Source organism: Coffea arabica, chromosome 8c (genome assembly GCF_036785885.1).
Source record: "Coffea arabica cultivar ET-39 chromosome 8c, Coffea Arabica ET-39 HiFi, whole genome shotgun sequence".
NCBI lineage: Eukaryota > Viridiplantae > Streptophyta > Magnoliopsida > Gentianales > Rubiaceae > Coffea > Coffea arabica.
This window is the reverse complement of record NC_092325.1, coordinates 34,363,861-34,375,841: the sequence shown is the minus strand read 5'-3', so window position 1 is coordinate 34,375,841 and position 11,981 is coordinate 34,363,861. Positions and strand designations below refer to the sequence as shown.

The 11,981-nt window shown below is 33.9% G+C and overlaps 1 protein-coding gene across 1 annotated transcript; it reads right to left on the bottom strand.

Moving 5' to 3' along the window:
• Positions 1–1,492: 1,492 nt before the first annotated feature.
• Positions 1,493–5,526, bottom strand: LOC113705896 (viridiflorene synthase-like). The gene is made up of 7 exons (XM_072062552.1): positions 5,362–5,526; positions 4,663–4,936; positions 4,181–4,553; positions 3,555–3,773; positions 3,201–3,339; positions 2,842–3,087; positions 1,493–2,002 (listed from the first exon to the last, which is right to left on the bottom strand). Exons 1-7 carry the CDS (start codon positions 5,479–5,481, stop codon positions 1,712–1,714), a joined length of 1,662 nt encoding a protein of 553 aa, XP_071918653.1. The 5' UTR covers positions 5,482–5,526; the 3' UTR covers positions 1,493–1,711.
• Positions 5,527–11,981: the final 6,455 nt, after the last annotated feature.

The following is an 11,981-nucleotide window of genomic DNA, read 5'->3' as shown; positions in this document are numbered from 1 at the left end:
CTTGTTAATCCAATTATATAGTCTTGTGGGCCTTGGATCGGACTCCGAATCCTCCATGGCAACCAGGTGCGATATGTAGCACCTTTTTGTCATTCCGTTTCCTCTATTATTATTGTAATTTTGGTAGTTTCTTAATTTTTGAGTAGGTTTCATATTTATTATTTCCTGTTTCTTATGTATTTCTGGAGGTTGTGTACTTATAAACAAGTTTGGAACTATTGTAATTTTGACTGTGGCCCCTTTTGGGGTTGTGGTACTTTTGGTACAAAAGCGCTTTTAGTAGGTGCTAAAAGTTTTTTTTTTTAAATAATTAGTGAATATCATACTATAAAATTAGGAATGGAATTTTTGGTCTAAAAAACACTTTTAGCAAAAGCTCAATTTTGGAGCTTTTAGAGTAGCTTTTGTGATTTAAAAAATAAAACATCAAATTTAATTATTTTATCTTATATTATGAACCAAATAAAGAGATAAACACTTTTAAAAATTTTCAAGTTACACATTATCCAATACAATAAGTACTTATTGAATTATGTTTGCAAATAATATATTTAAAAACACTTAAACAAATAATAAGTAATTTTATTAAAAACTCTAATAAGGCAGGTAGTGTCCAATGAGCTACAGGACCCCCCAGCGAGCCCGGTATCTATACCTGGCAAAAAAAAGCCCAAACCCATTTACCCCGTCAACCAACCCACTGTTTCTAGGAGGTTGGCCGGGTGTATTGGGTTATGGGACAATTTGGGTTGGGCACCCTTGTAAACCCTTCTCCTCCGATGCCACTCCTGATCCTAGTATTGATCAAAAGAGAAAATTGAACCCCAAGTACTAACTAAAGATCCATCAGCAGAAATTCTTCTATTTTCCAGGTTTCCAGGCGTAGGCAAGGAATTATGACGTATACGCCATAGAAGATGCTTGGTCTTGTTGGGAATTTTAAGCTTGGTAGTTCTATAATTCAGGCGTTTCTTTCTAAGTACTACAAGTAGATGATTAGCCTTCTAGTCTAGTAGTTGTGCAGTATATAATAAATCTTTTGTATTTTGAATATTGAAAAAATTTAACGGCTAATCTTTAACCTTATATGAGGGATGTTTACCTAATTGTAATCACGAAACATAATTGCAAAATACATAAGTCATTTATAAGTACATAAGTTATTTTGCAGAATTAAGGCTGGCAAAATTTTAAAGTTGAGAATAGAAAATTGAAACTGAGCTGTTAAGCTCCTAGGGTTTACTGAACCTAATCAATAAATTTACTCTAAGTTTAAACTCTTCATCCCAATTGAATAAATCAAATATACAGCGATACTAAAGATGCCAAAAAATATTTTAAAGTTCACTATTTTTTGCTAGCAGTTAACATCTAATCATTTACAATATCAAATTTGTATCACTATAGTATTGAAAATATGAATAGTTAATTAGTGATACCATCAATATATGTATGTGTGTGTGTGTGTGTGTGTGTGGGGAAACATGTAAAAAGGCATAATGATCTTTTATTCAACTTAGTAATTTGTCAAAACAAACACGTTATTAAAAGTTACAAAAAGGGGGAAAAAAAGAGATACAGAACGTGCAATGCATGTAATCCCAAGCTAGTCATACATACTTAAATACAGGAGTGGGCAAAATAGAAAAACACACTTCACTAACTGATACTGCCAATCCCTTGAAGACATCAACATGCACCACTGCCATCCTCAAATAGACATGAAATCCACAAGCATTGCCCTTATATGGTCTTTAATGATATGCGGCTCAGTGAATCCATCGATACGGTGCTTGTAAACAGTTTCGCCAACGCGTGCGATATTAAGAAGCATTTTGAGACCATCCCTGGGAATGGGAGTAGGCCTCAAGCATTCCTCGTTCATAACCTTCCAAGCATTCTCAATCATCTCTCGAAACTTCTTGGCTGCCTCTTCCTCCGATATATTATGGTCCTTCATGTAGCATTCAAGTGCTGTGCTACTGCCCCTTTCTTTGTCGAACTTCAAATGCGAAGAGTTCAAATAGAAAACATGAAAACTCTAATAAAATGGAGTGAAAAAAGTATTGTTTGATTCCGAATTTACTCATATAAAGTACGAAAGTGTATTAACCATCGGTAAAACAATAACCAGCAACATGAACTAAATGGCTGTATTTCGTTATGTTCATAAAAATTAAGCATCCGAGATTGAATGATATGCATATTTAAAAGCAAGTTTAATCACGGCATTACACTAGGTCAACTGCCTGAAACACATAGAAGTCTCGATCAATGTGCATATTCTGTGGTGTTGCAGACTTGCAGTGGTGGTGTAAGAAGTGCAGGACTCAATCATTTGCTCTAAGGTCTAGAGGCTGACTTTCTCTATGACTGTCTACTTTCTTTGGCAGACTAGAAACAAGAGTTTATTTCTGCAAGTGAGGCCTTCTAGTGCGAGTGTAGTGGCTACTGTGGTCAATGCAATGCAGATTGCTGTTACCTCTTGGAACAAGATTCCTCGCACCAGAGAGAATTGGGAGTTGGTTTTTTAGTGGGGATTAGATCGAGGTTGCTTGCTATTGTTCTTTTTGTCCTTTCTTTCAAATTTTGACAGTAAAGTGTATAGAATTAGTGTAGCCTAGATTGTGGATGTTTTCCTCTTCTATAAAGCTCTCTTGGTAATTCTATCAATGAAAAAAGGATTTATTTTGCTTAACAAAAATATGCATATTCTGTTGGAATTTTGAACAAAACTAACAAGTTACGTGAATCACTATAACTTAATCTCATTTCGAAATTCTGTGAGTTGTCTTAATCTAATCATTATAATCAAAATAAATGCGCACGGCATATTCTGACCTTGTGACCGCCATAATCATTAATCAATCGGGAATGTGTCGAGTAAGCAACCATAAGTTTTGGATTAGTTGACATCCAGTTGATAACATCCTCTGAGGCACTATCCATGTCCAAAAAGCCTGCCGACGCTATAAGATATGCTCCGATTGTGATCGCACCATTGCTTATGTAATCGGCAAAGGATGGCAATTCTTTCGTGAGAAACCACCTTGACTGAGTCAAGTTTGTCCTCATGTATTGTTTCCACTGATTAGTACAAATGAACGCAGGAAAATATTGATTAGTACTCCATGTGTTGGTACCAGAACACTTGGAATATTAACACGGTCATTATAATTAGCAACAACATGGTACCGTACATCTTCTATGTACTTGTTGAATGCATAGGTTCTTTTCTTTTTAGCTAAATCTTCGCCAACCTCCTTATTAAATTTCAGAAGTGTGGCGTAGGAAGCTCTGATGTAGTCTGAGAGTTGATCTACTCCACTGCCATCCCACCTGCAAGCAAAGCAAAACTTCCCATATAAATGCACCCAACATCAAGCTAGAGAAAATTGTCTGGATAATGGTCCCCTTTATTATTTACTGGCACATAGTGAGACTAAGCTTTTTAGTATATTACTCAATTATTTTTCCGAATATGATTTTTCTGTGGATTATGCTTGGCAGCATGGTTGCTTCACTTGTGTAAGATGACTAACATAAAACGCTACCTTTCTGCAGAGTCTGTGAGAATTTGAAGTTCGTCAAGAGTGCCATAAGCATCATAGATGTCATCAATCATTGTAATAAGGGCTGCTACTTTCGCAAAAGTCATTCGAGCAAGAGAGTGCTGAGGCTCATACAAGGTTCCAACAGCCCAGAAGTAGCATTCCACAAATCTGTCCCTTGCATATGGAAAGTTTGATACACTCTCCAATCCCTTTCCCCACCTATACAACGTTGCCATTTGTCAAAAAAAATCAAAAAGGTTGCACAATCATTCATGAAACTTCTACTAGAAGAATATAGTCATACACAAAGGAATTTGATAGATAAAATTGCAAACGAGTGAAAGTTACATTGGCTAACTTTTAGTATAGGTTGTGTTTCATAAGATTCTAATAATTTGTAAGGCTCCATTCAACTTAGAAAGAGAGTAGTATGTTAGCAACCTGGCCTGTGAAAGAAAATTTTTTTTGGCAATTTAAAATGCTACAGATATCATAGAATCCTACTAAGCTTCAAGTGAACCTAAAGCTGCATGTAAGCATAGTACTGTAAAATATAAATCTCTGCAGTTTAGTGTTGATAAACAAATCTTAGATCTGCGCATTGGAGAGCTAGTGTCTCGGTGTACCTTGTTATCTCACAAAGTTCTTCTTTATATGACATCTGCAACAAGTGGTAATCCAACTTGGCTAGCCTCAGCAATACTTTATTGTGAGATTCATCTTCCTCATAGATGGAGATGTAACGCCAAGCCTCGTATCTTGGGATGCCCTCATGCAACGGCTGCTCAAGGGCATGTTTCACTTGTTTTGCAAGAGTAGAATCCAGATGGGGTCCCCCCGATGTCAGATGAGTGGTTGTGAAAGCAAGAGCTTCTTCTAAAATTTTGTCTCCATGTGTTCTAACATGACTAGCTTCGTATAGACTCAACAAACCCCTTGTGTCATTGCACAAGGATTCCTTGAACTTACCCTTAGCATCAATGAATTGGTCAAAGATGCCTGTTTGGAAATTATTTGGAAATAATATGTTAGAAAAATTAGGTGTTAAGATTTACTAATAGGTGAGTCCACACTAAAAAATTAGCAAATCTAGTATAAAGCTACGTACCACAAGAGATATTGAAACCATGCTGCCTAAAAAGTCGGAATTGAAGCGCTGCACTAGATAAATCATAAGCTGAATACTCCCCAAAGTTGGCATACACATTAAAGAATTCTTGTAGCTGGTTTTCAATTTCGATGTCAAAGTGATGCGAGACACCAAGTCGTTCTATTTTGTCTATAAAGTCGAATCTCTCCGTCATGGTTTTTCCGGTTGCCAAAACCATGCTCGCGACTTCTGCCTTTAGAATTTGAATCTCTCTTTCACACTTTTCATATTCCTGAAAGCATCGAACAAATATTTCTTTAGTCATATTGTTAAAATTGATCGCCTTAATACTGCTTCGAAACTGGAACAATTGGAAACTAAACAGGAGAAACCAGATCCCGAAATCTAAGGAAATGCAACGGTGTTACGGCAGAAAATAATTAGGTAAAGAATCCAACAAGAAGTCGTGGAAAGAACAAACCAAGTATGACAAATCAGACGCTAGTTCTACCAAAAAGAGTAGCTACTTTGTCTTTTGTTTTTTCCCCTCTTGATAGGAGGCTAGAGTATTAATCAAGGGATAACAATCATGCCAAGGATCGTGAACTTGTGGGGTCCGGCAACAACATGGTTCCAACATAGAAAAGGAATAAAAATTGTATGAAGAAAAACATGAGGTCAATCCTGAGCTTATAGGAGCAGAAAAGTAAGCACAACCTGCTTGTCAAGAGTAAATGGAGCGATATGATCAGCCCAAATGTTTTCAGGGAAGTCTGCCAATGGCCGGGCAGTCTCTTGCCGGTTGTTTGAGGGGAGAGAAGCTTGAGCTGAGGCCATATTCTAGGGGAAAGTTAGGGTAGGACTGCGATCAATTAAGTGTTGTTTGCAATGACTACTTAATTTGATAATTAGCCAGAGGAACTCAAGTACGTATTTATAGATCCAACGAGCCAAGTAGTCACCAGGGGCCAAGTAGAAAATTTTGGTCACATCATATATTTTCTTCTAGAAAGGAATGCATCACGATAAATGTAATAGTGAGAATAAAAAATCAATTAAAAAAGAGGCTATAATACTTTTTACTCTCTTGTGATTTGATGTTTTATCATATAAATCCTCTATGATTTATAAACCTATAAACAGTCATTTTATAGTTTGAATTAAAGTGTTACTGTTAGTTTTTTCTTTAAAACTAATTTTCAATATTAAAAGTTAAACTAATAAATTGATAAATTCATCCTGTTATTATTTCATTTTTTTCTTTTTCCCTTTTCTTTCTCTTTTCCCTTTTTTTCTTTGGGAAGAGAAGAGATGATTTTAAAAAAACTTGTACTTTTTTATACTACATCTTAATTTTCTCAAATACAAAAGAAAAAGAAAAAGCAATAAAAAAAATAAGTAGAAATTACTAATGAAGATTTGGAGTCATTAAAGATTTGGTTTAAAAACCTACACTGATATTTGCAATCATCAATAATGTGGTTTATTCTATTTCTTATTCATCTATCTTTTATTTTCCTTTATTCTTTTTTTGGTATTTGGGAAAAAGAGTAATGAAATGTGAATTTTCAATTTATTAGTTGATTTTGACTTTTTAATATTGACCATTAGTTTTAACTAAAAAAACTAATTGTAATGCTTTAATCCAAATTATGAGAAAGTTATGTGTAGATTTTTTAAACTATAGAGGGGTTATATGGTAAAACATTAAATCACATGAGGGCAAGAGGTAACTTATCCTAAAAAAATTTATTTTTGCTATTATCTGGTCTAAAAGTACAAGGTAAACAGACCAAAAGGAGGGGGCAGAATACTAGAATTTTGAAAAACAGCTTTTCCTTCGTTTTCCAAACTTCTTTTAATAAGCAATTGAATCATCTTAATGAAAGAACATCACCTAACCACACTATTCGAGATATTTTTCATTATTTTTACCCACCCTAATTCTTTCTTTGTTACGTGTAAGTGTGCCCATGATTTTGAACTTTTTACAAATAGTTTGCAGAACCTTTTTCGGGTTAGTGTGTGCAAATGTTAATTCATCACCAATGGGCAAATCTTAATTCATTTTACCACATTGCTAATTTTTTTTTTTTTTGTTTCACTTCTTCAAAGGCGTTTCTCTGGCACTGAATGATCACCGTTCCTTGTAACTTTAATTATTTTTAATCACCTTTTTTTCGGATAAGTGAGAAATCTTGAATTCAAAATCTCTTACTTACACTCTGTTCAAGAAAAAATTTACTTGAAAGCTAATTTTCTTTAATTTTTAAATCCCTCCTCTACAGGTGATATTGGTAACGTTAGGGTGCAAGTGGAAGACAACTAACAAAAAAAAAAAAAAAAAAAAAAAGATGCCACACGAATAAGAAAACAAAAATGTTTTAAATATAAAGAAAAGGGAGGTAGCAAAACTTTGATAATTCATAAAAAAGGGTTCAGATTTCATGTACATACTTTTTAAGTGATTTGAACTGTTCTATTATTTGACACTTTGAGATAACAGTTGTCTGAAACTTTTCCATATCTATGCAGAATAATGTAAAATAAAATGAGCTTTTTTTATGCTACTCAATCTATTGTCAAATAAGTTTTAAATCTCATAATTTTTAATTACATAGAATAAAAATGCACAAGGATATCCATTGATTTACAGGTCCCTTAGTGTTTCGGTGTTGATCTTGTTTTTCGAACACTAATGGGTTTGGCTGTGGGACTGGTCTGAATTCAGCTAATGGACATGAATCTATACCTAATCGATTCACCTAGAGCTTGCCTCTTGACATGTTGATGGGGAAAAAAATTACCTTGACTACTAAAAGAACACAAAACGTAACTCCAAAAGATAGAACCTAACGAGAAATTTCTGAAATGCGTGTACCAACTTGCTACTTAAGTGTCTAAAGTGTCAGTGCAGGATTCTTAAAGCTTTTCTCGCTTTCAGGTTGAGAATTTAAATTGTGAACTTGGTTGTTAGCGGCCCAAAAAAGTGTAGAGAATGGTGAGAAGTAAGAAAAAAAAATGCTTAAAGTGCACTCGAGGTCACAAAAAGTCTGTCAATTAATTGTCGGTAGAAAGGGTAGAGCCGATTAGAACCAGACACGCATGTATGGAAAACCGAGACAATTATGGTGGCTGGAAGGTCTTGACTGACAAAGAAGTCACCGATAGAATTGATGGTACTAATTTTAAAGGAGAATAAATTGTGGTCGATGGGAAAATGAATTTAAAGAGGAAAGGAAAATGATTTAATATTGCGCATTTAATTCCTGTATACTAAGTAATCAATAGTGTAATTAGCGAAATAAAGTGAAATAATGGAGAGAGAGAGAGAGAATATGGACAGGGAGATGGAGTGTAGCCAAAGGAGGTACTGATTTCCAATCCCCCAAAAAAGGAAAAAGGGCAATTATTACATTGTTTGAGGAGGTAGGATTTTAAATTAAGGCAGAAATGAGCTTTGAAATGAGTAAAAAGAAGAAACGATTGTTAAAAAGAAGGAAAAACTGAATGCAGGGTTGGTGAGGAATACGTGGGAGAGCTTTCAACGGACTAATGTTGATACATTATACACGATTACATGCCAAATATCATTGCTTTCCAAAACTGATTTGAAAAAAGGAAAAGCATTTTAATAGCATGTCCATTTTAGTCAGAGCCCTTAAATTTCTATGATACTTATAAAAATTTGATGTAATTTCACCTGTATCCCCTAGAGTTTTGTGTATCTATTGGTTTATATGCTTTTAAAATTGTCTTTGATTTTACCTGTTGTTACAACTATCGTAAAACGGGTTTTTTCAATGATGAATATAGTGAAGAATCGGTTACAAAATAAAATGGAAGACACTTGGATGAATAATTATTTAGTTATTTATATTGAGAAAAATATATTTCATGAAGTTTAAAATGAAAAAATTGTAAACCGTTATCAAAATATGAAAATTCGTCATGAGTAATTATAAATGGTTTAGTTTGCTTTTGAAATAAAATTATTATTACATTAATAATTTTGAGTTTGTCTTTTGATATTTTTCATGAAATATATGTATCATTTGTATTTGTTAGTGAATATTTTTTTCCTTAAAAAACTAAAAAAAAAAAAAAAAAAGAGTAGGTAAAAAATTTTAGAATTGCTTTTGCCCCATTGAAAATTTTTTCTGGCTCCGCCACTGATTTTAGTGAGTAGGATTAATGTTGAAAGTATTTGGCATAACTGTTTAGCTAACCAAAGGAAAAAAAAAAAAAAAAAAAAGGAGAGGAAAACATGCACAGGATGGATCGGCATTGGGAGCAGTGAGTAGGTATCTATTCAACGTTGTGTGTCAAAGTATGTCATGCAGACACGCCTCCTGTGGAAAGTTAGAACGTTTTGAATAGAATAGTCGTTGGCTGCATAGTTGCACGTTAGCGGGATTCCAGTGATTGATTAGTATTTAATAGATTGAAAATTGATAACTAAAGCTATTTAGAATTTTAGTAACTTTAAAATTAGATTTGTTATTCAGAAACTAGGTTAGAATTAGTACTAAATTAGTTTATAGAAATAAAGTTTGGACGTGTCTTGGTATTAGAATTAGAATAAATTCGAATACGATATTTGTTTATCTAAGAGTGGAACTACTACGTGTTTTATAAGTGGCCAATCAAATCTTTTGTGTTTAGCGTCATGAGCTAAGAATTGTGTCGCACATCGATTCGAGCTAAGTAAGAGACCAAAATATAATAATTTAAATTTTTTGGTCGACATTAGGTTTCTGATTTAGATATTGGCATTTTTAGTGAATTCTCTCGAGATTTTTTTGTCTCCATGGTTTCTTTATCATTTATAAAGAAGCTTCACGGTTTATTCGCTTCGCTCTTAAAAATCTTTTACTCGTCATTCTTGATTTCTTAAGCATCCAAATTTTAATATGTTAGTTTTACTTCCTCTGAATGTTTCTTTGTACTAACAAAAGTGAATAAAAAACCGATAGGTGGGGTCATCAAGACGAGACGGACGTCGATGACAAATACTTATCGATTTTACTGAAGGATTATCTTGAATTCTTTATTATAAACTGAAGGAAAACGTATTTGGCGGTTGCAAGAAATTTATGGTGCTCTACATGCAACGTGGTTTGATCTTGTGTGCAGGTTGGCGGCGTCTCCCAACTTGATACAGGCGGTCAAAAGATGACAGCGGGAATGAATTGAGAGAGACACCGTCGTGGGATGGCCTGATGTGAAAGGGAATTGAAACACAGTAAATGGCTTCAATTTAGTCCTCAACTTTTAGAAGTATTTATCAGTGTCTCAGCTGAAAATTTTGATTCCAAAGGACCTCTCAAAAGTCAAAACCAAATTTAAGTATGGCAATCTACACCTTATTCCAGAGATTTAGTTTTAATATGTATATTCCTCCTCTACATTTAATAATAAGATGAGGAAACCATCCCTCTGGCCTCTAAACTATTCCCATTGTACTCTTTTGTCCCCTTAACAATATATTATCTCAAACAATCCCCTCAATTAAAAAAAAAAAAAAAGTGAACTTTTGTGAAATTTAGTTGTTAGTGTTGACAGAATGAGGGGTAAAATAAACCAAACACAAGAATTTCTTAACATTAAAGTACCTAGAGAGCTCTTAAACGATTCCCATTATCAAATTATGGTCCTCAATTTATATTTTCTGTCAGAGTATTCACTGAATAATTAAAAGTATATACTCACAACCCTTTTGGCCATGTTAGTTGTAAGTACAATCGGAACCAAAGGATATTTGTGGGGATAATATACTTCATCAGAAAAGTTAAGAAGAAAAATATACTTCATTTTACCATCGTTAGATGTAGCCTTTTGCAATGCTAAATAACGTAGTATATTCTTCATCTTAACCCTTCTGATTCTGGTCTTTGATGGTTAATATTATATGGTTGAACAAAAATGCCTTTTGGTTCCAATTGTACTTAGGACTAAAATGGCCAAAAGGATTGAAAGTATATATTTTTAATTGTTTAGAGATAACTCTAGAACAAATTTAGATTCATAATCAAAACACGACAATAAGAATAGTTTAAGGGCTTTCTATACACTTGATCTTCACTCATTCTATTGGCACTAACAGCTAAATTTGATGAAATTAAGTCTTTAAAATATATTTAAATGTGCCATGTTTAATGATTTGGTTAAATATTTGAATAGTTGGTTAAATTGACTACTATACCCATATACTTATTAGTCAAACTGCTAAATCAAAATATTAGGGTTAATTGTAAAGATGGTGTTAAAAATCTCATGTTATAAATTGTGCAAGATATGGTGTAGAAAATCCCAGGAATCACCATCTTTAACACCAAATTAACTCAAACAGTTTCCATAAATGGCATCCTCCATTCATTATATTGGTGAATGACTCAAAACCTACCTACATTTTTTGCTCATATATGATTGGATGTTGCAAATTCTAAAACAAACAAAAACAGGGTCATATATGACATCTAATTTCTAATCCTTAATTTTTTTATTTTTATTTTGTTTTTGTCGATACGATAGAATTCATATAATCTAAGCTAGTCTATTCTAGAGGGGAGATATGATAGAATTTCTATAATCTAAACTAGCCTATTCTAGAAAGGGAGGGGGAGGGGATTCGATGTGAGTAAAAATTCCATCGAAACTGGTCAATGAAGACCGTCATATATTGTAATAATTTTTGTGAGAAGCAAGATTCGAACCATTTACCTCCCGCACCACGAAGCCTAATCCTTAATTGACTAACATGAACATTTGCTGTAACGGAGTATTTGAATAATATCATAACACGCTTCACCTGGCCCTTGACAAACCTGAATATCGGACTCGGGGCACGGACGGCTCCGGGCAATTTTGGTCATTATCAACTGCACGTAATTTTCTTTGTACATCGTGTAATTTTTTTTTTCACAGGATGTATTTTCACAACAGATAGTGATGAGCCCCACACTTGACGCGAAAATCGAGTTACATGATGTAATTTCAACCGCACAAAATTTTAAGGATAAATCCTGACACTTAACCGTGCGGGACGGTCATGACTAGAGGTGGCAATATGGATAAATGGTTCATAATTGGTTTTGACTTAACGGATGGTGGATGAAATTTATCCAATCCATTTAAATCCATTTAATAAATGGATCTAAATGGATGGATCTAAATGGATTAAATAAAAACCAATTATCCATTTATAATCCATTTAAATATTTTCATAACTTTTTTTTTGTCAGATCCTTCGGTATGAAATAGCTACTTTGGGCCCTGACTAATCCGGAGTTGAGCCAGGTTGCACCCCATAAGAGGCGCAAGCTCTCCCCATAAGA